Genomic DNA, 27,877 nt, shown 5'->3' on the forward strand with positions numbered 1-27,877 from the left:
TCGGGTTTTGGTGGCCTTTCTTTATGAACGGGGCGTACAATCGTCAATCGCTGCACCTGATCACCTACTTGCTCCAGCTTTGAATGTTCCAAGTCTGCATTGCTGTACATCCTGGAGCCGTTAAAGTAAATCCCATCGGGTCTTCTTTCGAACTTACTAGGGTCTGCATGTGGAAACATCTTCCTAAATGCTCTCCAATTCCAGTAATCCCGGTTGTCATGATGTGGCTGCTCCTCAATATCATTCCCAAAAGCGTCGTACATTAGTATATATAATGGATGTTATACCATCAGCACCTCAGTTGTACCCAGATGTTCCCAATTATCACGCTACCACTAAGGATACAGGTCCTAACGAATTAAACGCTGAAAACTTTAGGCTCAACAAAGCGAACTTAATCCTGGCTTACTTGGAAGGGCAGACAAAACACTACGAAAAAGTCCGAAAAAAGTACGTCAGAGCCCGGAGTACGCTACATAAGATTGCGATAACTTCAGGATCCATATCTGTTGTGTTAACGGGCTCTGGCGTTGCTACTTCGCTTACTGGGCCGGGAATAATTGTTGGAGTTCCTTTGGCCGGCGTTGGGGCAACCTGTGGTATTATTTCTGCTGTTGCTACGGGCATTATGAAACAGTTGTCAAGCAAAATATCCAAGCATGACACGACAATAGCTCTGTCAAGGGCTAAAGTAAATACGATCATTGACCTTGTCTCAAAGGCTTTGCGTGACAGAAAGATAGACGACGTAGAATTCTCGCTTATTCTGGCCGAAGAAGACAAATACGAGAAACTAAAGTCGGACATAAGGAATAAAAAAACAGTCGTAAAAGATCTTTCCGAGGAATCTCGCAAAAAGATCTACCAGGAGGCAAAAGAAGAGCTTCAAAGAAAGCTTGCTCAGTAAACATCTGCTTTGAAAAGAGCGTGACGGGATTCTATTTACATATCGAACGTCAGTCTAGAAATTACGCGTAATATAAATTCAGTGAATTATTACGCGTAATATAAATTCAGTGAATTATTACGCGTAATATAAATTCAGTGAATTATTTGCATAACCTTATTTGGCAAATTATTACGCGTAATATAAATTCATCGTATGAATTACGCGTAATATGTTATTGTCGCCTCGGAATCCATCCTAACAGGGGGTGGTTGGGGTCTATTTTGTAAAATATTTCGTAAATTACGTCAGGGTAATAAGGAATATCCTTATCCAGCCGACAAAACATCCACTCGGCTTTTGTCATATCATAAACCTCAGGAATAGACTTACCGGTAATTTCAGACAAAAGATAGGGGATAGCTTTGTAATATTTTCCTAGTTTTAATTTTTTCAACGCTTTCCGTAGACTTTGTGGGGTTGGCTCTTCCAAGTGGTCTATGATTTTCTTCTTTACTTCGTTGTCTAAATATACCGGTCGATAACCTTGGATATGACTCATCCAGTCCCTAAAGTATTTTATTCTCTTGTATGGGGTCTTCTTACGACCTCCATTGGCGTAATATTGCTCTTTGGTAGCATTTGGTACGGCATTACGAATATTCTTACCACATTCGTAACACTGTGCTGACGTGTCGTCTTCTATTTGCATTTTCTTACCACAACAAATATACTTATTTGGTGGTGGGGTAACAAACTTGGGTTTCAAGCACTTTACACAGAAATCATAAGCAAACTCTTTACAATCTTCGCACTCCATATATAGACTAACATATTTTACATAAACACGGGATGCGGGTAATCGCGGTACGAATCGAGGGGGGTACTTTAGACGGGTAATCCTCCGGTGGTCGTTGCGCTGGAACCCCCATCCCCTATACTACTAGGTTTTACTTTTTCATTTAACATTATTATCCTATCTGATAAAAGATTTAAAACAATTTCTGTTCTCATTTCTTACTTTTGTTCCTGTTTTGAAAACTAAGGAACAAATACTATGGAATGCAAATACAAATCAAATTTTTTAACCAAATCATCGGAGAGTAAGCACATTTGGTAACTTCCTTCTATAGGTTCATTGATCTTCACAATACGTTCTCTGCCGACCTTAGTTTTAGAAACACTTGCCATTGGTCCCTCGATGAATGATGTTCCTTTCATTTCTTTCTTAAACTTCTTTTCTTCTTTTTTACTCATAGTCTGATAATTGCGAAATTTGTTAGTTATTCGTTTCCATTCTTTCGTATCGTAGGAAAGATCGAATGATGTTTCTCGATAATCATCAAGAACCTGGTTGGGGATTTTGAAAATAAGAACTGCTCGATCCTTTCTGTTTTTTTTGAAAGCCCATAGTAGGCTATTTTCAAAGTTATTATTAAGATAGAAGCCATTTCCATGACTAAAGTCCAGATTTTTTCCTCCTAGATCCAAACTAATACCTTCTTTAAGAATGTAGCCAGCAGAGTCATGATTTGTCCCGTGGTAAAACAACTGATATCCTTCTTCCTCGATTCCTTCCGGGAAAGCTTTTCCATCTAACAGAGGATACGCGGGCTCGTTCTGCTTCTGTTTTTTCACCGTCCTGTTGAGTATATTTACCTTTTCGTAACCTTCTCCCTCTTTTTTTTTTGCCTTTTCTTGTGAAAACCAAGAGTCTACTACTAATTCTTGGTAAGGAAATTTACCAAAAACATTCTCTGGAAAAAGGCTGTAGCGTATTAGATCTTGCAAGTATAGAACAGCCCAATCTATGATGTCAAGATGGTTATCCTCGAGCGAACATTTGCTTGTAACGTAATTCCAAGCCTTGCTGCTGAAAGAATCTAGTCCAAGATTATGAAGAATGTCTTCGATGCTTTCAAGTACCGTCTGGTTGGATTTTATCCCTTGGAATCTTGCTCTCAGTCGAGAAGTAAAATCGCCTTCTTCCATGACCATATCGTAATTTCGTAAAATTACAAGGTAAAATATAAGCGTTTCTGTATGGATTCCCAGCAACGATGACAACTCGAGGATTGCTGCTTCATCGTAATCGGAAAATTCGTCTTTTTGCAAAGAAAAATCAGTAATAATCTTCGTATTCTCTACTCTTTTTGGTGACATCTCGTCGACTAGTTACCGCCCTCAATAAGTGGGATTGCGACTTTCAAAGTCGTTCCGTTGCTTCACTTGCTTCTCCTGAATCTTCGAGGTTTACAAAATCTTAAATTGCATTGCCTACGATTTCCCCCAAAATCAGCCGTTCGTTTTATCAAAACGAAACTAGCGACGTTGTACCAGCAGACACTGCTTTGATCAGCGGAAAACGAACTACATAAGTTGTAGTGGCGAGATTTGTTAAGTTGTCAGTTATTCTAAGGGCACTCCTAGTAGTGCTAAGGGCACTCCTAGTAGTGCAATTCTGATCTGGTCTCCCCCGCTGAACGTTGCCGCTAAATGAATGTATTGTACAGTATATTATGACGTTTATGATAGTGAGCTCGAAAACATTTACATACATTACTTCCCAATTCCCTGTCAAAACATTCCAGTTCCTAGATTATGATAGGTTGGGACAGCTGCCTTCAGACGTAAGTCTTGTGACCCATGAATGAAAAAGAATAGCAAGATTTCTTGGAAACATTGTTCGGATTTTAATGTATTCAATTCTTGAAAACTTGCCAACTGCATGGCACTTGTGGTGTATATTAGATTTTATTTATTTATTATCTATTTTGCGCATGTCCTATTTTTGTTCTGTCTTGGCGTAGATCCTTTACAGAGGAGCAGTTCCCCCGCTGAACGTTGCAGCTAAATGAATGTATTGTGTATTATGACGTTTATGATAGTGAACTCGAAAACATTTACATACATTACTTCCCTTGCTGTCAAAACATTCCAGTTCCTAGATTATGATAGGTTGGGATAGCTGCCCTCAGACGTAAGTCTTGTGACCCATGAATGAAAAAGAATAGCAAGATTTCTTGGAAACATTGTTCGGATTTTAATGTATTCAATTCTTGAAAACTTGCCAACTGCATGGCACTTGTGGTGTATATTAGATTTTATTTATTTATTATCTATTTTGCGCATGTCCTATTTTTGTTCTGTCTTGGCGTAGATCCTTTACAGAGGAGCAGTTCCCCCGCTGAACGTTGCTGCTAAATGAATGTATTGTATTGTGACCTCGAAAAAATTTACATACATTACTTCCCTGTCAAAACATTCCAGTTCCTAGATTATGATAGGTTGGGATAGCTGCCCTCAGACGTAAGTCTTGTGACCCATGAATGAACAAGAATAGCAAGATTTCTTGGAAACATTGTTCGGATTTTAATGTATTCAATTCTTGAAAACTTGCCAACTGGCACTTGTGGTGTATATTTATCTATTACTTATCTATCTATTTATTTATTTTCTTTACATTGCGCATGTCCTATTTTTATTCTGTCTTGGCGTACATCCTTTACAGAGGAGCAGTTGCAATATTGCAGACAGTAGCTATTAAAGCGGAAAACAGCATTTTTTAATGATAGACACTTTTACAAACTCTAAAGCTAAGCCAGCCACCTAAACCATATCTATAAGAAAGGTTAAAAAGCAATATGGCTTTCATTTTGACTGAATTAAGACTAACCCTAACCATGTTATCTCAATGCATGTTAATGACACATGATTGTCAGTGTTCATGTTAAAATCTATCTACATTCTTGGAACTATTCAAAAATAACTTCTTTCTCTACATTAGTGTATGTGTAATTCTGCTTTCAATAGCGTTTAATTTTTTTTTTCTCCTTCCTGATAGGAGATGGAATAGTATCGTTCTTTCTGTCTTTAGTGGTAGTTGATGACTTTTGTCATTCTGTTCAATGTTAATGGTAGAAATCGAGCGTTCAAATTGCCTCTGTTTTCTTTATTCAAGTTTCTAATACGAAATAGTCTTGTTCTTTTTCTTCTTCTGCCAAGTGAGTTGAGCGGCAGCTTCGAAAAGATACCTTAAAACTTATTCATAGAAGATAATTGTATTAAGGAATTCTTGAATTTCGTCTGCACAATCTTCGTTTATGATGCAAACTTGGTGTGAGTTTTCCCTTGGTTCGAAACGCGCGTTTGCATCATCAGATGCCTTCGATATCGGTCCTGTGATCATGTCGTAGGTTTTTAGTTTCTTTCGCAGTTTTCTGCTTGGTCTTCCTGATCGACACTCGGTAACAATTTGCAGCCAATCGTCCCTTTTGTCCTCTTCGGATAAATCTAAACTGCTTGAATTTTCCGAGAAAGGTTTTGGGGACTTTGAAAACCAGAACGGCAGGTTTCCTTGTTTGGCTGAAGGACCAAGTCTCTGAATGTTTGTAATCGTTGTTCAGGTAAAAGCCAAGTCCATCGCTAAAGTCATGCTTAAACATGCCGCGATTGATATCAATTCCTTGATTCAAGATATCCATTGCACTGCAATAATCTGTACCATGAAACAAAATTACAGAGTCTACATCCCTGACCTCATCAATGTGTTTAGAGATGTATTGTTCATAAAGTTCCTCAGAATCTTCAACTCTAGCAACATTCATATGCATTACATTAATATTTTTGCCGTCCAAAACCTTTATTACACAACATGTACATGCTTGTTCTGTGTATGGGAATAGATAAAGTTCCTGGGCAAAAACAGGATGGTATTTAAGTTCGTCTTTTACGAAGCGCTTCACTAGCTCAATAGGTTCAACATGACCAAACAACAAAGCAGAGCGGGTCAGAATCGTTTTTATTGCTTCACTGTTGTCCCTAAAACCGAGTTTTATTAAAAGGTCTTTACTTAGATCTTCCTTACGGTCTTCATCATCGATATCTTCGTAGTTATTGCTTAGAAAATTCAAAATCCATTCCTCTAGATTCCAGTGGGAAGCTAGTTCATTATCGAAGGATTTCAATTTATCTAAGAAGTCGATCTTCAATCCAAGCGCGAAAGAGATTATACTTTCAGTCGATGTGTACCGAATCATATTATCTTCCATTCGGAGTTTACCTTGAAAAAACACTGATTCTTCAGAGAGTTTTTCCACCTTCAGTTTGCTCTCAATCAGAGAATTTTCAAGATGGTCATGATTGAATTGGGTGTTTTCTAAAGGCCATTCACGATCACTGAGTAACATTTGTAGGACGGTTTGGATGATTTTTTCCGTCTCGAGAATAGCTTCTCGTAGTGGTTCGAGCTCTTCGCTGGCAACATATCGAATCCTTTCGAGGCAAACTTCATAACAGGACGAGAAACGAAATAGCTTTTTCATTTCAAGTAACTTCATGTCGGAAGGAGTTAACGTGTGGAGATTTTTTATCCGTTCTTCCTCGGATGTCTCTTCTTCTTCTGACTCTTGGTCGAGCGCGGTGCGCGCCTCCTCTTGAAATCGCTCGAGAGCCATTTGGTGTGGAGCAAATTTCTCAGCGAGATGACCTAATTCTTCTTCTTGGGACCAAAAAACTTCCTGATTTTCTTCTTTTTCTTGGTTTTTACTAGGATCCTTCTCAATGGTAATTTTGGAAAATTTGTGCTTTAACGATCGACATTTGTCTGAGTCATCAGCTTCTTGTCGTGTGCGCGCCTGTTTCGTTTTAAATTCAAATGGTCGCTCCTTCGAGAAAACAAGGGGCAGTTGAAGCTCAGAAATTGAAGAAATTCTTTTCTTTGAAACAGCCATATCATTTTTTGTATTAAAAAGAAAACTTTTTTTCTTTTTAATACAAAAATTGAGAAGCAATCACAAAATGCTCCGTACTGGTACGTGGCGTTGCCCTAGTATAAGAGTGCAATGTCGCAAACATTTCTTGCTCAATCACGTGACGGCTAGGAACGTGATCATTGGTCAACTGAACATAGCAACTGTCTGTTGTGCTCGAATTTCCAAGAAGTCGTGCGTCAATAATTTTTTTAGCGATAAAATTACCCGCTCGAACCGTTCTTCCGCTCTAGGCAAACGACTCAACATAGATTATGAGTCGTGTAACCGAAAATGTATAACTGATACTGCTGGTCATCTTTACGACCACCATTTATGAATTTATATATTTATTCCTTCAAGTTTTTTTCATTTTCTTCAAAATTTATCGAACAATAGTTGTCAAGGGCGATTACGAAAGCAAAAGAGTGTAAGTTTTCCTGTGTCATATTCTATTCCAGAAGCGATGAAAATATTTGCGGAATGCGGACGACCGATTATAACACCAATATTCTACTAACATCTTACAAACACTGATCTTGGGGTCGCATTTTCTTATTACTTGGTTGACTGTGGCAAACCAGTCTAAAATGCGACAAAATCGACAACGTGGATATATTGCGCAATAGTACCCAGGAACCTTCGCGGCATTACCCAAGAGGCCATTGCTGGAATATGATACAAGGATCCAAGGATTCGATGATGCAAGGTTTCCCATCATGCTTTGTGCTAGAGATTCGTGCACATTGGCACATTGGCACATTGAATACACGCATTAAGAGTTCCGCGCTACTGCTTTAAGCGCATGCTCAAGGGGTCAAAGTGGGCCATGTTAACTGCATTTTTCTTTTCAATAATAATAATAATAATAATAATAATAATAATAATAATAATAAATAATAATAATAATAATATAATAATAATATAATAATAATAATAATAATAAATAATAATAATAGTCTTTATTTCATCCTAAAAAACATACGTCCTAGGTTACATTATACATATAAGAATATATAAATAATTAGAGAAAAACCTATCTATATAATAAAATAATAAATGATAATATCAATAAAACTATAATCTAAAAGAATATTTGAATGCACCTATTTGAAAAGACACCTATTTACGAAACTATTCTTAAACCTTACGGTTTTAACTTTAGGTAGTACAAATTCATGATTTCTCTTTCTGAGACTGCGTGTTTTCTTTGGAGGTAAAAGGTCCTTGAGTGGATGTTTGGGTGTATTGATCAAGTCAGTCTACATCATCAAGCAAACTTTTCATTAAATATTCAAGAGCAAATAGCTCTAAGCTAATTCCAAATCAAACGTATCAAAATATAGCAGTTTGTACAATTCACAATCCCACTTTTTGACCCCTTGATCGCATGCGCTTAGAGCAGTAGCGCGGGACTCTTGATGTATGGTAATTAGAATACTGGGGTCGTGGTAGCCGGGGTTTGAAGTACAAAATCCCCCCCCCCCCCCCCCAACGGGAAATGTGCTAAATTTAACACTTTCGTCAATTAATTAGTACATTAAATACTCATCTTAATCACATATACGTACTCCCAGCACTTTACTTGCAATATCATTATGCAACGACTAGTCTAAAAGTTCTCTTAGAATAAATTTGTTACTGCTATAGCAATGAGTATGCTTACCATGGTAAAACGATAACAAGTAAAAGAAAGGTAAAAACAGCCGCACATAACAACAATATGGCGAAAATTAGGACATGCCTTTCCCACATTTAGTACCCTAGTCTTGTCAGACTTTGGAAAATTGGCTGTAAATACTGTAAATACAAAGGAAATTTGTTTTTTAAGATCAGAGGACACGGCACGGAATTAAAATCTGATAATCATTATATGTAACTAAGACGACACAATATGTTGCTTTTGAAATTATAGCCCTTGAAATGTAGATCAAGTTGGATGGAATGTCCGTAACTTTAAATCAAATGTAACTCGCTAATTTTTTGTACGCCGTGCCGTGCGCTGATTATGTTAGGCTAAAAGTAACTTAGTTGATTTTATACTGTCTTAATAAAGGGTTTTTATTAATTGTATATACCGACATCCAATCACAAAGAAGATAGAATATATTGTTAATCTATCTGGAGACGCCAGCCGTAGTTAGTTTTTCTACGGGTTTAGCATATTTTAAGATCTATGTCGTCACGACACCTGTTCTCCTTCTGAAACCTGAGCGTTGGCGATCCTCACTCCCGAAGAATACTTGAAAACAAACGCTCCAAAACGAGCTGTTTTTGAAGAACTGGATTTCTTGAATCTTTGAGGGAGGAGAGAGGTGTAAGCGCTGAAAATCTAGCGTGTAATGGCGACTTAGGCTATGGCCAGTCTATGGTTTGAGGACTGTAGAAGGTAAATGACAATTCGATGTGTATAGCATGATCATGTTATTTTCGGTATTCTGCTCCTTCGTTGGTAACTTAGATAAAACTATATAATCATTTTATTCAGATAAAAAATGTCTTGGTTTCTTCGTTGGCTTGAATTATATATTTAATACTTTTTGAACTGCAATAATTACTAAAATAACAACCGACGTCGCGAAAACCCTTTTTTCTTGTCAAATAGTTTTATTGTAATTCATATTTGACATCATGTACGAAATGAGCCTTCTTAGAAGGCGGTCTTGAGCACAAAATATCTACTAGGATTATTGAAGCTAGGCATTGAACCCGAAGAAAACTAAAAATACTACAGTAAACAAGTTTTGAATTCAATATATATCAAACTTGCTGGGTATATGTAGGAATAATTAAAATTTGTGGTTATTCTGTCGTAAAATGTTTCATAACCTGACAAAAAAGCGACTGAATTTATACACAAGAAGTCATCTTCGCTTGATAGGAATGATGAAAATTCAACTTCTTTTACTGCAGAATATTTGATAAAATGGTTGAAATTGTTGAAAAAACAACATGAAATTTAACAACAGTTTTATGATGATTGAAGAACTGTTTTTCGATGACAAACATGCAGCTAAAATATCCCACTGAGATGAATAAGATCACGGAACTTAGTGAGCGAGCATCGTTTGACGATTTAGAATTGCCGGCTCTCGCTCTATGGACATTGATGTCATAGAAATGTTACTAAAGTCGAAGAAATGAAAAAAGAATAAAAGAAAGTTGAGTGAAGCCTGGAAATAAGAAAAAGTGACTCTTATTCACTGGGGTTAGCTTTTTTCAAATACATTAATTTACCCAAGCTTGAAAGCCTAGCCGATGTTTACATCATAGTTGACAGATAAAGTTTCATTCAAAAAAGGCTCATTACTATTTTAATTATTATTACTATTTTATTCTTGAGGTATTCTTATGATTAATGCCTTGTTTGGAACGATATTAGTTGCTCAAAGGGAATATTTTCTGTTTCGTCTCTTTGTTTCGATCTACACTGAGTCTGCCATTTGTTACACAGGTTATTAAACAGATGACAAACCCATAAATCCAAAGATTTGCATTTTGTGGCCTACACCTTTGATCTTCACAAAATGACATTATGTAAATCATATACGTCTGTAGAATTTCGTTCCAGAAAAAGGATGATTTTGATCGTTTTAACTTAAACGAAAAAAACTCAGATTTTTCGATTCGGAATTCATGCGAAAAAAAATTTCATTGTACTTCATTTTTAAGGGTTATCAATGAAACGGGAAGTAATATCACTAAAACGCTTCATAATCATCTCAGCTTGTTGCTTGGCAACTTTGGCCACTGTCACTAGTAAATAAAATTATGTCATCGATATATGTCACATGCATACAACACGTAAGTTCTTCAGTGATTGGGAGGGAGAGCGGGGGGGGGGGGGGGGGGGGGGGTATGGGGTGAGTGGGGTAGAAGGGAAGTCTCTGTGGAGTTCACTCTAGTCACTTATCGCCCTTTTAAAATGTACGTCGATAACTTGCTGTAATTTTTTGGCATTTTCGGGATAAAAGTAGAGTGATTAGAATATTTAATGGAGAGAAAACATTCGAAGAAATGGGAAAGAAAAGAGAAGGATGAAGTGAAAGGGAAAGAAGAAAAGAAGAAGAAAAGAAAAAAGATAGAAAAGAAAGAAGAAAACTTGAGAAAGGAAAGGACAATGAAACGCTGAAAAGAAAGCGAAGAGAATCAGAAAACGTGTTAGAGAAATGTCAGCGAATAGACTGAAAGAAAAAATACAGAAAAGGAGATGAAATGAATAGAATCTTATGCAAAAGTAAAAATTTTTTCCTGGGTACATATATGAAAATACTATAATAGGGTATTCATCTTTATACGGAAAGGCGAGGCATGCGCTATTGACGCCTATTGGAGTACGTATTTGATGACAACACAAACACAGTACTCAACTGAGAAGTGTAACCTAGCATATTGATTGATTCGCCATTTATTCCATAAAGCTGTGTCTATCGCGCCATCACTTGAAAAAAAATCCTCATTAAAAAAACTAATAGATTTTTCACACGAAAAAAACTGAGTAAAAAAGTCTAGTGGGCGGAAATGGGTGGGACAATAGTTTATATTCTTTGAGATAATTAAAAAAAAACTTGATTCTGCTTTAGTTTTTGAGTAATTTTTAACGTCAAAAGATCGAACAGGACTTTCACACAGGGAATCATTGACACCCCGCATTTTGCGGTTTCCCCTCCGTGTGACTGTACTCACGAGAAGCAAATCGCGCATATATTTTTCACCTTTTTTTGTAATTTTCGTTAGGCCAGAAAATAATGTTTTTTAGTATCACTAAAGGAGGCGATTATGAACGAGATTCTGAGGCATAAAATTTAGAAAGAATTTCTAGTAAGATAAATACATGAAAGAATGAGTGTAAAATGAAATAAAATGGGAGACGTACGGTTTTTAATTTTTTCTTCTTCTTAATTTGTTGATGATTTTTAAAAGGGTTGCCTTCAGTAATAAAGATAGATTTAAAGTACCTCAAACTTATTCACACAAAAATATAAACTTTAAGAGATTTTTATCAAACAATGTTTACTTCTATAAGAAATCTCTATCGTGATTGGCCGACAAACCCTGTTTCTTCAGCTGAATGACGCCATGGACTGTTCATCACAATGCGAAAAGCCAGCGGTCCTCTTTAATATTTGTTTGAATGGAGGACATTTTCGATCAGACTGGAGTTCGCTTCGTATAAAATCAGAGCTTATAATGGCGTTGTAATCGTTAAGGAGATATACCTGTGGCTGTATTTACATTGCTCGTATTATCTGTTGGCTTGGTAGTGAATTTTAGGACGTTAACAGGTAAGTCTCTCTATATGATCGTCATTGTTGTTTACAGTGTTTTTCGTTGTGCGGTGAAAGCAGGCTCAATTCAATACAGCTTGATCGAAGATTGGGAGCTTTTTGAGCGACTGTTTGCGGTTATTCTGCTCTACCCGAAAGTTAAAAAATAAGACTAGTCATACTCTGACGATTAGTTAATGTAAAGCTAACAGAACAGGGATTTAGAGTTATTTGAGTATTTTTTTGTAGTCGAAATATTGAACTTGTTTTAGTATCGTCTGTCCTCAATTGTGCGTTGAATAGGCTCTATACATAACAATAGATCGAAACAACAAGGCTTTCTCATGGAAAAAGTACATCTCTTTCGGTCGAAAACCAAGCTAGAATTTATTACTTGCGCTTCCTTCGACTTTCGATAACTGAAAAAATGTCACACATTCGTTGTCCATAGCTTTTAAACAAACAACAAGACGACTGGCGAAGGAACCAGCCAAGCCATACACAGTTACCGTAATTTATCAATGCTTTCAGTCATTCTGTACTCGTTAATCATACATGTGACCCAGCATTAGTCACAATCACTTTACCATGCAACTAAACTTTTCTCATTCAAGGCAGACTGCATATATTAAAACCAACAGCCTAATAATGTTTTCCAAGACTGAGCGCGACTGAGCGAATTTGTTCGTCTCTGGCTTTTCCATTCATCATTTTCCACGACTATCGAGCTTGTTTGAATCAATTCTTGTCGATAATATTGAGAAAATATTCAATGGTGAGTTTCATCCGACCGCAAACAATGCCATGTTCTCCATTGAGCTTACAGCTTTGTAGAGACATGTATTGTGGAGTTGTCAATCGCTTCAATAATATTATCAACAAACAGAGAGTGAGCAAACTTCAAACGCATTTTTAAATAGCACCGAAGTTCACCCGTATAATTTTAAAATAATCTTGTATTTGAGCAATAATTTAGCAAGCTCAAGATTGGTTTGTCCCACTAGTGCAGGGAGGTTTTTATCTGATTAATAATTTAACAGCCAGGTGTGTCAACTATACAGTTTGTATGAACCTATTTTAAGCCATTTGGACTCGGTTGCCAGGCGTTCGCCCTTCCGTCGCATATCGTTGGTGTATTTATGTAAATAAGTCTGGATTCGTCGAAGAATATTCGAGGCAGTCAAGCGAACGTTCCTCAAATCAAAACAATATTGGAATACGGCGTGGTTCAAATCGATTTTTTTAATATTTCGAGTACTTACTGCCCTAATATGTGATCAATGGAGTATTATATATGATTTTTCGCTATTGGGATTCGATCGGTCGGTGGTTTAAGTTGGCACGAAAACCATGGGAAATCCAATAGATTTCTTGTCGCCCATAAAACAAAGCTAAGAGACGTTGGACTCGGCCTTCAAATGACTAAGGAATCATTCATTTGAAACCGCTTCTCTAGCAAATGTGTCTTGTCTCGTGTTGGATCTCAGTTTTCAAATCGCTTGGAAGTAATGTCGAGCTTTTGGGCTAAATTTACCGAACCGTAAGTGTTACGATGCTTTATACTTTGGAATATAAATATAATGATATATAATACAAAATAATGCCTTTGACACTGTGCTTTTAATGTATAAAAGTAGGCGATGGCTGGCATTTGGAAATCGTTCGTCATATAGACCACATGATTTTTGATAGTAATCTGACATCTACATTTAAAATAGCTCAGTTCTTCTCTAAAGCATCTTTACTTGTAGCTGTCGCTTGTGGCATAATAAATTCAAGTTGTTTATAAATATTCGAGCTTTTCGATTAAAAAACGTAAATTTTCTGATAAATTTGACCGAAAAATACGGATCCTATGGCCCTAAATCATACACTAAAATCGGAAGCATTTTGTGTAGCGTTTTGTTTCCTTTGGAAAAATTATTTACTGTCACTTGTCGAATTTCTTTACTCGTCATTATTTCCCCCCTAATAAATTAAACGTGACCACACAACCCGTATGGTTTAGTTATAGTATAAGGTTCTGTGTTTTAAGCATTCCTTTCTTTCTGTCATTGCAACACAAATTATTTAAACGAGCCAGAGTGTTACATTTTACCTAAAGCTTTTTGTATTATTCCTAAATTTCCAGCAATTTAGGTCACAAAAGGTAGTCTCAAAAAAAAAAAGTTAAATATATTGACTCACTCTCATGGTATGCTTTGATGTTTAGACAAAGCGCGATGCAGATAGTACAATTTTGAAAGGCTTTTGTCGTCTGCCCACCTTATTTTGATTCTTATTTCTAAAAGACATTTTTGAATAGTCTTTGTGTTTTGATTAAAAAAGGCTCAAGCTTTTGTCTTAAAATATCTTTTGAGTATGCATAAAATATCGAGCCAATTTATCAATGTTGTATAGTTTACAGACGTAACTAATTCCTTCCATATATTCTCAAATTATTGATTTTACAAACAGAATACAATCAATAATATACTTATTGAATTCTTATCTTATTGTTTGCCTTACGGGAAGCTTTTGAATACTGTAAACAGATCCAATTCTAATGTTTCAAAATCAAATTAAAGTTTCTAACCTCACGCCAAGTATTCTAGTATCATTGTCATCTAAATTAAAAGACTTTTTATTTAGTTTTAGCTTTATCTTCCTTATTTTTATTTTTATTACCTATAAGTTGTTTTACATTTAATATTTAATGAGTAATTTCACTTCGGGATAATGATTTTATTCGGAGATTTAATTGATAAGGCAATTCAGCACTGAAAGTCAAGATTTGTCGAAATTCGAAATTTAAAAAAAAGATATCAAAGTAAGCGTTCAGTTTTGCCCCCAGGATTGCAAATATTGTATTTACCTTGCCTAGATTTAGAAAATTATATTATTTTAGGTTTATCTTATTGTAAAGGTAAACTATGCCATCTGACTTACCAGAAATGAATATCGTTAAAAAATCATGTGATTTTTTATGTCAAGGATAATGTCATTTGACAAGGGAAATGCTCTTTGAACGGGAAGTCTGAAATTAAATCCAATACGGGATATTCCCTCAACTTTCGGCTCTGTTTCCATTTTTGAAATGCAGTCCTTTTGTGTTACGTAAGGTCTACCATGATATCGAGTGTCTTTTTTTGCCTAATGTGTTATCGATATAGACAGGCGGAAGTGGTTGATAGAATACAGAAACCTCGTTTGGAAATTCCGGTACATTTAGTGTAATCGTGCATACCGTTATCGTTAAATGGCTTTCTCTGCAAGCCTCGTGATTGGTCGACAATTAAGATCTCTTTTCTGATTGGTCAGAGTGGAAGCCATTTGAATGCATGATCCCGCACTTTTCCCCTTGTATCTTGATAGAGAAAGACGTCCAATATTGATCGCTTTTCGGGGAGAGGGAGTTTCCAGTACCCACTAGTAAATCAATAAAATTGACCAGATTCATGCTAATTGGTTATTTTGCTTTGTTTCTAGTCTCCCAAACGTACCTGCCAAACCCAACAACGCGTCGGCTATCTTTGGAGGTCACAGCCCTTACGGATTAAGAGCAACAGAGCCTAGCATATTCCGAAGCAAGGAAAAACCCAGCTCAACTCGTAAATCTGCAAGAAGTAACAGTGATGCAGGATTAACAAAAACCGAAAAGCAAAAATCGAAGGATTCAAGTTCAAAAAGGAAGCTCTCTGAGTCTCGCTTAAAAAGTAACAGTGCTCAGAACACAGCGAATAAAAATCGGCCTGTTTCACCTCGTTCGAACGCAAAGGAGTCTGTAGAGGGAACAGAAGAAGACAACTTAACAGACTCACAAGATTCTGGAAGCTCAAACGGTGATCGTTATCCGCTTTTTATCTCTGTGAAAAAGGGTTCGGCCGCGGATGCAGCAGAGGTAAAACCGCGGAAAGCGATTAATGGACTAAACGAAGACAAACAGCAAGAGCAATCTCTTAACGGGCAAATCCAGAAAGAACAAAAAAAAGTCAAGCGAAGTTCTAGTTTTTCTTCGCCTCGGAAAACAATCGAGTCTGTGTCATCCTCGAGTGCTCAGTACAAATCGCCTGTGAAACCACGTGGTGCGAGTAATCAGAACACAGAGATCCCAACCAAAGGGAGATCTCCTATTGATAGTTTTAGGCGCGAAAAGAGCGATATAATTGTACGCCCTAGAACCTCCTGTTCACCGTCAACAAACCGTAAAGAAAATACTTTCTTTTCGAACTCCAAAGGTTCTCATTCACCTTCGGCCCTAAAGCGGGAAAAAAGTGATATTACTCCTAGGCGCGCGCAAAAGCCGCCATTTGGGGTGCTGAGAGAAAATAGTGACCTAGTCAGACCAAGGGGTTCTGCTTCGCCAAGTGCTTTAAGACGAGAGAAGAGTGACGTCGTAAGTCCTCGGCGCTCACCTGGTATAGGAAAAAGACAGAAAAGTGATATAACTTTGAAGAAGAAAACTACTGCTAATACTACTCCTTGTAGTAGCACTGATACAATAAACTCTTGTGAAAGTCATTCTGAAGCTTTAACTAAGGTTCTAGATCACAAAGAAAACATGTCGAAGATTCCTACTCCAGCAGGGACGAACCCTCCTTCAAAGATACCCTCCTTCACCAAGACGTCTTCTATTCCACAGTCCAAGATTCCTCCCAAGAGTAAAATTCCATCGATCGGAAAGGCGGACAAAAAGGAAGAACAGGCGAAAAAATCTCAAATTCCAACAGGAATACCACGAAGTGACAAATCGACTAGTAAACTTCCCGGTCCGCCAAGACCCGACTCCGCTAAAGAAAACAAGGATCCTGGAATAAATCGAAAAGACAGCGAGGAAGAAGCTATCAAACCTGTTAAGAATGAAATCAAAGTTAGTCGTATACCTTCTGCGAAAGGTGTGTCAAAAATACCTCGGCAGGACAGCCTGAAGTCTACCGGCACCGACGATGACACTGATAACGTCTTTGCAGATGAACACGAGGCTGTTTCTAATGGCAATGCTACTGAGAAAGTCCACGCTAGCAGGATTCCGTCAACTGGGGTAAGCAAGATTCCTTCTTTTTCAAAAACCAATGGCCCAAGTAAACTCAAGTCCCCCGAGGTAGTGTCTCCTGTGTCTAAGATTCCTCAAAACGTTGGATTTGGACTAAGTGGGATCCCATCGCCTACGGTCCACGCTAAACCAGAAATCGGGCATAGCGGCATTCCGGCACCTACGGTCCTCGCCAAACCAGAAACTGCACATAGCGGCATCAAACCACCTGCAGTGCATGCCAAACCGGAAACTACACATAGCGGCATTCCACCACCTGCAGTCCATGCCAAACCAGAAACTGCACATAGCGGCATTCCACCACCTGCAGTCCATGCCAAACCAGAAACTGCACATAGCGGCATCAAACCACCTGCAGTGCATGCCAAACCGGAAACTGCACATAGCGGCATTCCGCCACCTACGGTCCATGCCAAACCGGAAACTGCACATAGCGGCATTCCGGCACCCAAAGTCCACGCCAAACCTGGTGTACATAGCGGGATACCACCACCTACAGTGCATGCCAAACCAGAAAAATTAGCTTTCGGAATTCCAAAACCGGATGACAAGACAAGTGCACCAGTTTCCGGCATTCCGAAACCGGAAGGAAAGGCAAGTCCCACTACCGCGGAATCTAAAATTCCACAGTTCAGTCCCACGGAAAGCGTACCAAAAAGTAAAATACCTGGACTTCCTGGTAGCATCCTCACGCGTAAACTGTCAGAAGAAAAGTTCAAGAAAACCAATGAAATACCTGCAGAGAAAACTGCAGAGACGCGCATGGAAACTCCCAAGGAGGAAATCTCAGCTAAACCGAGCGAAGGCCTTGGAGATGTAAGTGTTCCCGCTACGACTGTGCCTTCTACTCCAAGTGGTAAGGTTGCTCCACCGCCACCTCCTCGGCAAGACGTCAAGAACGAAGAGATAAAAAAAGAAGAGGAAGCGCATCCGGATTCAATGGACAAATACATCTTCTCCGAAGCCAAACGCATGGAGGAATTGCTACGAAATGAATCTATTATCGTCGAAGTTCCTTCAAACGAAGAAGAAGCTGTTAAGCGTAAAGACGTTGAAGCTAAAGCTGAAGTTGCTAAACTGAGTTTCCAGAAGGGATCGGAGGCTAAAGAGATGGTGACTGGCGTGAGTGAGGTTTGTGAGGATAACAAAAAGGAAGCTGCGAGGAAAGAAGCTGTTTTATTTTCAACGTTTGGAAAGAAAGAAGACTCCGGTGTAACAAACGAGAAGGGTGTTCCTAAAGAAACTCCGAAACAAGATGTTTTCAAAGAAGAAGGAAAGAAAGATGTTTTTGAGGAAGAGAAACCTGTCGAAGAAAAAACACAAGAATCTAATGAAAATGTCGTTGAAGCGCAGTCTCCTACAGATGAAAACAAGCCAGCTATTGATACTCTTGGACAGTACGAACAGCAATCAAGGCGCTCAAGAAGCCGTCAACGTAAAGTAATAAGCCCTGATAGCGAGCAACCAGAGACCACATTCGAGCAAGCAGCTAGTGAGGATGATACCAAGAAAGTCATTGATAAAGACAAGTTTGGCACCCAGCCTTTTGAAGCCGAGGAAACAAAAGACTCGCAAGTCAAGCCTGCCAATAAACCAGCAGCCAAAGGCAAGTCCAAACACGACAAGCCAAAGTTTGTAATTGAATCCTCTCTTGGTGCTGATTTTTATCAGTCAAAAACGTCACAGTCAAAAGAGAGTATCACAGCAGAAGACACAGCCGAAAAACCCGCCGAGGTTATCGTAATTGAGAACAAAACATTTGACGATTCTAAAGCTGCTAAAGCTACTAAGGCAAAGGACGTTGGGAGTAATAAAAAGAATCAGTCAAAAGAGAAACAAGGTGCTGAGGCGTTTGAAGATGTCGATCTCAGCTCCCACAAAGGATCGAAAATGGAAATGAGAGCGTGGAGCATGGACGAGCTTGATGAGAAAACTGTCAAATGTGCTTGTGGACGAGGGGGGAAATGCTCAATCATGTAACAAGCCACAGCCAAGCTTTACCATGTAAAATACGCACGGCAGTTGTGCTGTATCACCTTCCAAAGCGCGGTCAAGTTCTACCTTGTAAAATAAGTACAACCGTGCTCTGTCATCTTAGAAGTCAAGTTACCATGTACAAACGCTAGACATATCTCAGTATCGTGTAGCAAAGCACACTCGTGCTCTATCATGCAACAAAGCAGGCCGAATTGTGGTATATTATTTAAGAAAGCACAGCCGTGCTCTAACGCAATCAAACTGCATCGTACAACAAAGCAAAGTCCCCTATTTTAGTTTATTTTATCGAATATTCAGCTGATTATTGTAGACTGACCTCAAAGTTAACCCCGTGTATCATCATTCCCCGCTGTCGCTTATTTACTTCAAGGATATTTTAGTTTTGTGTTATTGTATATTTTTTAAGACTGGCTGATATTATGTAATAGCTTTTTATCATAACACAGATTCATGTGTAAACATTTTTTTGAGTAAGGCAACAAGATTTTGGTTTGCTAGGTCCGTGGCATCCTTGGCTAGGCCCATGGCCTCCTCTATTTATACAAATAAATATGAGGTGGCCTTAACGCTGTGGGCAGGCATTCCTTTCCCAGAGGATATACCAAAAAACAACCTGTCCCTTACAATAGGGTTACCTTATAAAGTATTTGCCATAGGCTTGGTTGCCAATGGCAACCAAGCAAGAATTCTCAAATGACGTAAAGCGAGGTCCATTTTTTTAATGGACGTATTAGACCCAGTACTTCTATGCACCTGCTCGTTCAAGCAGTGGTCAAGAAGCACCAGAAATGATTAATTATCCATGGATATGAAATTATATAAATTCTAGATACATTAAGAGGAGGAAAGGTGTGGAAGAATAATAAATTAAACTATTCGTTCGGGGAGATCAATATGTGCCCTGTGAAGATTTGTTAATGTATGATAAGAATAACCTAGAGACTTTATTAGTATTTATCTCTCACTGTCGTTCTACTCTAATAACCATAAACACTCGAGTTTATTTTATTTTTTATTTGCGTAAATATACTTAAAACGTTTTCTTTCTTTTTCATCATTTCATCATTTCATTTTTCATCAATAGCTTTTATAGACTTTCAATACATGTATCTCGAATTCTATTATTTTCGTTCCGTAATCTGATTGGTTGAAAAAATCGAGTGTTCACGGTTAAAGTAGAACGGCAGTAGCTAGTTAGGTACACAGGAAATCCAAATTCGGGCTTTGTGGAATAGCCAACTTTCGATATTCTGGTTGAGTGATCAAGAACCAAACAACCCGAGTCGAGGCTTCTGGGAATCAAAAGAAGAATAACGATTACGGTATTGTTTTCCTGGAGCCTCGACTCGGATTGTTTTGTGCTTGATCACTCAAGTTGAGTGCGGGATCCCTGTGTTCAGTACCAATGTACGGTTCCAGTCCTCAGAGAGGAGGCTAAGGGTAAATAAAGTAATGTAACTACGTGAGAGTCGATAATTTTAATCCATCATTACGTGCGCTTGCCTTTTTTTTCATGGGGCAAGTAAAAATCACTCTACAATCCACTTGGATTTAAACAATCCCTTTATCAATCTTTCGATAACTTTTCTAATCTCTCCTCCATTCACCTCAAAACAAATCCTCAAAGAATCATTAACGATGAAAAGCCGCGTTCGCCTGGTGACGAGGAAATGAGTATTTTGACAATAAGTATTTTCTCAGTATAGATATGACACTTTATTAGACTAGTTTAAGTTCGTGTCACTATACTAGCTGTTTTCTCAGTCATTATTAAACATCATGGTTGAACAAAATAGTATATTCAGTGAGAGCGTGACAACTTGCACGATTTTCTGCGAGCACCTTCATGAATATTTCATTCCTCAGTTCCTACCCAATAGTTTCGTTATTTGCTCTTTCCGTTTCTTATCTATCCAAGAAACCATTAGAACTCAAAATCAAAATATTTATTTACTGTAAATTCCAAATTTTCTTGGAAAAATAGACCCATGCGATTTTTCGAGTCCCCAAAGAATTCTTATTTTGCCAAGAAACCCCAAATGTCTCAAGCATGACAAGATACTTATCCTTGTCCTTCATCTATGTTTTTTTTGAGGCGGAGTTTCTTTCCTGTCATTGGTTATCGCTTGACGTTTTGTAGCTACCGTGAATAGCACAGCAGTGTCTGGACTCGAATCTTAATTTATGCACGACGGTCAAACAGGCATCTGAAGCAGTTATTTTCTCTTTGTCAATCGGTAAGAACTCAAATTTGTTCACGAAATATCAATTCCTAAGGCAAAAGTAATGTGAAAAGTGTAAAAAGAAGGAGTCACTACATCAACTGTATTATATTGTTCTGCCTTCGCGATTCTGCTGACAGCGAAGGCGTGTGAGTATTTAGTGAGAACGACCGACTTCCATGTTCAAGTTTGATACAGTATTTTCGAAACACGAGGTCATTTTCTTCGTTATAAGTTCACAACCTTTAATATAGTTTAAAGTTTTAAATTTTAGTGGTAAAGTCTTTTTTCAATAATAATATTTTTTACTTTTCTTTAGATAAACTAGACTTCACAGATCTAGAGGGACCAGGAATGGCGCCACAACTTCGAGGAATTGTCCACCGTAGAATGATGACTGATATCGCACAAGCTATAGGAGTTGCATTTTTAGCAGGATTTAGCTGGAGATACTTATATGCTGAGCCAAAGAGGAGAAAATACGAGGACTACTACAAGAGCTTGGACGCTGAAAAAGAAGCTAAACTTATGGAGGCGGAACAGATGGCAGTGAATCAATAGTCTACGTTAGCTAAGGTCAAGGCGGATCTACAAGCTTGGTACGAAAACAACTTTAAAATATAGAACAAAAGCTTAGCCATGCAGACATTAATTTGAGTTATAGCATAAAGGAAATCGTATGAAAAAATACATAATTAATTTATATCTATTGGTTTTTTTTTAGGTCAAGTTCTTAAACTGGAAGGCGAAAATATTATAATATGAGGGATAATTGTGTTTATTTGTTTAAAGCATTGTAATAAAGAATTTTTTGGACCTTCTATTTTTTTATTTAATTTCTTTTTTGGGGTTAAACGGGAAAAGAAATGGGAAAAATCTTTTAAAATATTCGGGTCAGCGGTGTGTTGAATGGAGCACGCGCATTAGCATCCCTCACTGCCGGTCAAGTTGTAGAGTTTAGTGCAAAAATTAACTCAAAAAGGTGAGTTCTTTTGCTTATTTTCTATCGTTATATAATATTTTAAAGCTCATTTAAGCATCCTTACAATACTAGGGATTGTATGGAACATTTTAGTATCGTTTATAGCTCTCTTTAGCTTGATTTGGACTGAAAAAATAGGGTTTTTATCATACACGTTTGAAATTTGTCCAAGAATATTTCGAAACGTAGTTAGAAATCATTTGTTAAAAACTACTTAAAACATTAAGCTATATTTCCTAGAGGCCTTTGAGAAGCTAGAAAGAATGTTTTTTTGAGAAGTATTTTTACTGTTGATGCTATTATAGTGAATATACTTCATATTATAAGTCACATTTAGCAGTGAATTGTACACCAAACAAGCAAATGGAGATTAAGGCTTATGGCATTGCTGTTGATATTTTTTGACTTTCTTAGACAGAAGATGGCTCCACCAGTATTACGTGGCATTGTTGCACGTAACCTGAAGAAAGACATCATGGTTGCATCAGTATTGGGGGTTGTTGCAGGGTTTGCCTGGAAGTTTATTCATGTTGACCCCAAGAGAAGAAAGTATGATGCATTTTACAAGAATTACGATGCTGAGAAGGTAGCCAAGGAGATTGAAGCTGAACTTGAATCAAGTTAATCATGTAAGTACCTCTGTACGTACCATAATTTGCATTTTAATGTATATTAACTGTATCATTGAAAAAAACTGATCATTCACATAATTGGCCATTTCACGGATCCTGTTACTCAACCTCAGCCTCGTCAGCATGTAATTATTCTTTAGAATTTGACTACAGTCTGCAGTAATGAAAGGAATTTGCACATCAAAGAACAATTGAAACACTTAAAAATTTCACAGGTTGTAGGCAATTTCTAAAGAATATATTACACGCTGACGAGGCTGAGGTTGAGCTGTGGGATCTGTGAAATGGTCTATTGGCACTACCACGCATTATGGACTTACACCCCCCCTTTAAATGGAGCCATTGTGTCAACTTAGTAAGCAGGGAATCAAGCCTCAATGACAGTCACCTAAGTTGTCTTGGGTTCGATTCCTGGACTTTGGTTTGATTCCTGGACTTGCTATCACATGTGAGTAAAGGAACTGTAGTTGGGTCTCTATCTTGGCTCTCTAGTCTCCCTCCTTCGAAAGGTCCAACAAGCTAAATTCAATTTGATCTGACTTAGATTAACTCAGAGGTTGCTTCAGGGCTCCATAGAATTGATGTTTTGGTTTTTCTCATTGTGTTGACTCCTAAAGAGAATTTGCTAAGTATTAAATAGAGGTTATCGGTTTGCTAAGCATCTGATACAGCTATGTGTTTTTACAAGTCACAGAGTATTTCGGCGAGTCTTTAGGCAAGTGACGAGTAAAAATGCACAACGGTATCAGATGCTTAGTCTACTAATAAGTTGTTTATCATTTAATTCTGCAAAGAAATGCTCAAACTCCCTCAAAACTGTATCATACCCAATCACGAGCAGGATATGGTCTGATATCAGGCATGGTCTTTTCCCATATCATGCGCGTTCTTTGCATAATTCAATGATAAAGTGGTTTATTTAATAGAAGATTAATGGATTTTTTTTTTTTTTTTTAATTTCAGGTGCAACAAAGTTTTTTCCTTTGTGTTCTAACTGTATGTTTAGAAGGACCTTGAAAAACCACTGTGTTAATAATTTAAAAAAAAACTTTTATTTACCAACTACTTGTTACTATTACTATTTTGTTTTGTAAGTTCACTTTTTACCTTTGAGTATGTGTGTCAAATATATCTTAAACTTTCAAAATTTCATACTTGGATTAAACTTGATAAAAGAGTAGATTTTTCTACAACAAAAATTGTGTTTTTAAACTTCAGGGGTAACTAGGTGAAAAGGTAAAGTTGTTATAAAATCAAATTGGAGAGTAATCAAGCTTGTTATTCTTGCATCGTGTTTTTTTTTTGGGCTGCCTGTGCTCATGAAGGCAGCCCCCCAAGAATATAGCAGTCAAAGGAGAGGCCAGCATCTGAACTAGGATTGCCACTACCCAAATTTGTTCCATTACTAGTCTATGACAGTGCCCCTAATACCTTTATCATATAGACCCAGAGAATAAGAGAGGCACTTCCAGAGCCTGTACTGGTAATAGCAGTAGTGTATTCAATAAAAAAATATCCAGAAGCATCAATATTTGCTAAGCATTTTATTTGAATTTTACATCATGAAATACAGTAAAATAGACTGTCAGACAACTTCCAAAATATCCATTGTCAAATAGCTCTATAATACAAGTTTTTACAACAATGGTTTTGAGTGACAGAGAGCATACCATATACAGTCAATGTCATTAACGTTGTCCACCGAAAAAAGACATTTACACATTTACACATTTACACTTTTAGACATTTAGACTAAAAGAAATATCACGTTTCCTCGAACGTTCTGTCATAAAACAAATGCTGAAGTACAATTCTCCATCTTAATCCTCGCTAAATGGTCGGGGCATTCTGGATTTTCGATTCACAAGTTGAATTTTACATTTAAAGTTCAGGCTCTCTTTAGTCTAAATGTGTAAATGTCTTTTTTTAGTGGACAACATTAATGACATTGACTGTATCTGATCCGTAAAAAAGTTAACTTACAAAATTGTACAAATTAGTGCAATGTTTTGTAGTTCTACCGTCAGACTACTGAACTTACTAATTTGTGCAATTTCTTACAAAAATTTGTAATGATATATATTATGCACTCTACCATGGGATATTCCATTATCGACCCAGTATTTACTTTTTCTATATTTTTTGATAAATTCATATAGGTAAAAAGAGGACAGTTTGAGTCCTCACCAAAAAAAAATTGAAGTTGAAGTTGTTCTGTGATATAATATATTTAGCTACACACACTATTTGAATTATATTGCATTAATAAAAACTACCAGAATACTCTTCTTTAACATTTACTACACTAATCGTTTTGCTATTCTCATTAGATGTTAAAAATTTTCATGTGAAAAATTTTACAAAGCATTCTGGTAGTTGTGAAAAAGACATTGCTGGCAACAGTTGAGATTATTATTATTTTGCATTATGTTAAAAAATTAAAAAAAACAAAACTCAACAATTTTCTTAATTCTAAATAATATTCCTGATATCCAGCTATTTTTCATCTTAAATTTTCTTTCAAATATTTCAAATTGTTTTCATATTTTGATTTCTCTTTGCATGACTTATGAGTAACCATGCATATAAAATCTTGCATTCAATTAACAATGGTGTATTGAACACCTTCAGCAGAGATCAAGCTGTAATAGCTTTAAATGAAGTGCAAATAATTCAATAATATACATTTTAAGAAATTAACATCTATGCATTTCCCCTGGAGGGGATAGACGTTTGGTGCCTAATTTTCTACAGATATTTCGCAAAATTGTAGATTAGTCCAAAGGACCATAGAATAAAGTGAGGGCTTAGATTCTATCAGACTAGTATGTATAAAAAAATAAAATAAAATAAATTGACTTTATTTAATGAGGGTGACATACATTACTGGTAGCCCAGTAGTTTTCATTATGGCCCTCCTACAATTAATAAACTGAAATAAATGATCAGATAAACATAAAGCGTGTTAAGAACTGGCAAGGAGGCAAACCAGTTGGCTATTTACAAGCATGATCGAGAAACTGATTCTGAACTAATCGGAAATCAGGACAAATACAGTCTCAGCTAATGGCCACAGTGGGACTCAAACCTGGCACCACCGGATGACCTACACTATGACCACTCAACTATGCTGCTATGTATGCAACTAAAGTTGGGAGGCTGAGACTTGAAAATGAAGTGGATAATGGCACCTTCCTCCCCTCTGTTTCCACAATAAACTGGATCCAAAACTATATGTCCCCTGGTTGCAGCAAAAAAAAAAAGTTTTCAACCATAAATTCTATAAAGAAAATAAAAAAATACCTACAGAATTGCTTTCATTTTGGAACTACAAGTTAATTTCTTCATATTCCAATAAGGGAAAATATCATAAAATCATTTCTCATAAACTTGGGGTTCCTGTGCTATTCGTTATTTCAATCCCTTGGTCTCCATCCATCCACTAACTTCTTCAGCTTTTTCCTTTGGAAGGGATTCATCCCAAGAGCTTCCATCATATCCAAATCCAGCGACACCAACATTTCACCATCTATCTGGTTGTACTTGAAAGCTTCAACAAACTCTGGCAACCGGTGCTGTTCAAGAAATCTGGACACCCCATCAATATTCAGACTGTTTAAGTCATCTGAGTTAATAGGAATGCCTAGGGGGTTTGTCTTTGGGCCTCTCTCAGTTTTTGTAGACGAAGGAGCAGCACTTGCTGTATGTTCAGTATCCACTGTGCTTTCCCTTTTTCCCTGTGTTTTTCCAGGAATAACTGGTTTGGGACCTACAGGTGGAGGCTTGGGATTTTCCAGATAAAGTATCCCATTTTTGATTTCAGCTTTATCCATCTCTATATAACTTGCAACTGCATTCTGACCGGATGGCTCATCCGTAGACTCATCCCTACTTTCCCCATCAAAACTCCGCTTGAAGCTATTATAATCAAAACTATCCTTTGCCCATCCTTCAACTTTCTTGTCATCAATGTACGTATAATCATGACACTCATCACTGTCATAATCTTCAGAAAGTGCATCTTCGTCCTCAAGGCTGTTCATTTGCTTTACTTTTTCCTTGTGTCTTTGCTTGGGTACTACTGGTACGACAAATTCATCCGGGGTGGTTGGAGATGGTGGTACCTTAGGAACATCATAAACGTACTCTCTAATGGTATCTCGAGATGCAAAAACATTGTAAGCCTCCATGTTTTCGATTCTTTTCAAGCTCACCCCATCGTGGAAAAAGCGACAAACCCTCACATAGTTTGAATCCCCGATAAGGGCTCCACTGGCAGCAGCAACGGTGATTTGTAGCTGTTTTGGACAGCTGACGACAGTTCTATTCGTTCCTTCCTTCGTTGTGCAGATCACTGTCGCATCTTGGTAAGTTTTCTCGACTCTTAGAACTCCCAGAGTGGAATTGAAGACGGAGGGTTCTCCTATCGCGTTAAGTTGGGGAGGGTCGATAAACTGGAAGAAGAATGGAATTGGAGTCATAGACGTCGCCTCTTTGAGGTAGTACTCCCGACCATCGACCAAGGGTTGAAACCCCGCTTGAGCACTAATAGGAATTCGAATTGGAAACCCAGTTCTGTCTTGATTTTCGACAATTAGGTAGTCATCCTGCTCCCCCGGGACTATCCTCAATAACTTCAGCTTATCACCTGGATTAATGGACACATTATCGCCGTCCATGCTATAAAATCCCTGTGTCACGCGAACGAACTTTGGAAAATTATGTATGATTTTGGCTACTTCTCCTACGCTTTCGTAAACATCCTTCAAGTTCGACGGCCGCAGCTCGATTTTTTGCGAACAATTCAATGGAATATGAAGAAATCGCTTCCTTCTATCGCGAGCCTGTACTTTTTCGGTGTGTTTTACAGCGTGGAGGAATAAAATCTGGTCAGCTCCGAGGCAAGAGTCTTCATCAGGGCCATAATATCCTTCTTGTACTTTAACGATTTGAGGTAAAGGAAACTTGTCGACGAAGTCGCTCAAAGTAAACTCCTCCGAGCTCCACGTAAGGTTATCTACGGAGATGGTTTCGTCTATTTCTTGACCGTTCATGTTCGGTTATAAAGTGAAACGCTATCCACTTGAAAACTTGGGACAAAGCGAAAT

General features: G+C 37.6%; 3 protein-coding genes and 1 non-coding gene across 9 annotated transcripts; 1 reads left to right on the forward strand and 3 right to left on the reverse strand.

Moving 5' to 3' along the window:
- Nucleotides 1-1,671: 1,671 nt before the first annotated feature.
- LOC116288836 (uncharacterized) lies at nucleotides 1,672-3,422 on the reverse strand. Its single transcript, XM_031695679.2, has one exon. The coding sequence runs from the start codon at nucleotides 3,047-3,049 to the stop codon at nucleotides 1,928-1,930; it is 1,122 nt and encodes a 373-aa protein (XP_031551539.2). The 5' UTR covers nucleotides 3,050-3,422; the 3' UTR covers nucleotides 1,672-1,927.
- An 812-nt stretch (nucleotides 3,423-4,234) lies between these two features.
- LOC116288835 (uncharacterized) lies at nucleotides 4,235-6,732 on the reverse strand. The gene has a single exon (XR_016120195.1). It is a non-coding gene; the product is annotated as an uncharacterized LOC116288835 (transcript).
- Nucleotides 6,733-8,245: 1,513 nt separating this feature from the next.
- On the forward strand, nucleotides 8,246-24,298 carry LOC116288816 (uncharacterized). 6 transcript variants are annotated; one of them, XR_004196234.2, is made up of 5 exons: nucleotides 8,753-9,025; nucleotides 21,475-21,754; nucleotides 21,880-22,137; nucleotides 22,552-22,766; nucleotides 23,733-24,298. XR_004196234.2 is itself a non-coding variant. In XM_031695659.2 (2 exons), exons 1-2 carry the CDS (start codon nucleotides 8,994-8,996, stop codon nucleotides 18,913-18,915), a joined length of 3,576 nt encoding a protein of 1,191 aa, XP_031551519.2. In that variant the 5' UTR covers nucleotides 8,246-8,993; the 3' UTR covers nucleotides 18,916-20,396. The 6 variants fall into 6 exon arrangements, 2 of the variants coding, with proteins under 2 accessions (XP_031551519.2, XP_031551518.2); XR_004196232.2 differs by lacking the exon at nucleotides 8,753-9,025 and adding an exon at nucleotides 21,163-21,304; XR_004196233.2 differs by lacking the exon at nucleotides 8,753-9,025 and adding an exon at nucleotides 21,177-21,370.
- Nucleotides 24,299-27,823, reverse strand: LOC116288820 (uncharacterized). Its single transcript, XM_031695663.2, has one exon. It carries the CDS (start codon nucleotides 27,821-27,823, stop codon nucleotides 26,186-26,188), a length of 1,638 nt encoding a protein of 545 aa, XP_031551523.2. The 3' UTR covers nucleotides 24,299-26,185.
- Between the last annotated feature and the right edge of the window lie 54 nt (nucleotides 27,824-27,877).

This window comes from Actinia tenebrosa, unplaced genomic scaffold, assembly GCF_029948245.1.
Source record: "Actinia tenebrosa isolate PJP-AT-01 unplaced genomic scaffold, QUT_ActTen_1.0 PGA_scaffold1__47_contigs__length_23844297, whole genome shotgun sequence".
In the NCBI taxonomy this organism is placed as follows: Eukaryota; Metazoa; Cnidaria; class Anthozoa; order Actiniaria; family Actiniidae; genus Actinia; species Actinia tenebrosa.

What these genes read in the sequence shown, in the direction of transcription:
- LOC116288836 (XM_031695679.2), bottom strand. Translation starts at nt 3,049, where the DNA reads ATGTCACCAAAAAGAGTAGAGAATACGAAGATTATTACTGATTTTTCT.
- LOC116288816 (XM_031695659.2), top strand. Translation starts at nt 8,994, where the DNA reads ATGGCCAGTCTATGGTTTGAGGACTGTAGAAG. An exon ending in TGGTTTGAGGACTGTAGAAG is followed by an intron (nt 9,026 to 15,371) that starts GTAAATGACAAT and finishes CTTTGTTTCTAG; the next exon opens with TCTCCCAAACGTACCTGCCA.
- LOC116288820 (XM_031695663.2), bottom strand. Translation starts at nt 27,823, where the DNA reads ATGAACGGTCAAGAAATAGACGAAACCATCTCCGTAGATAACCTTACG.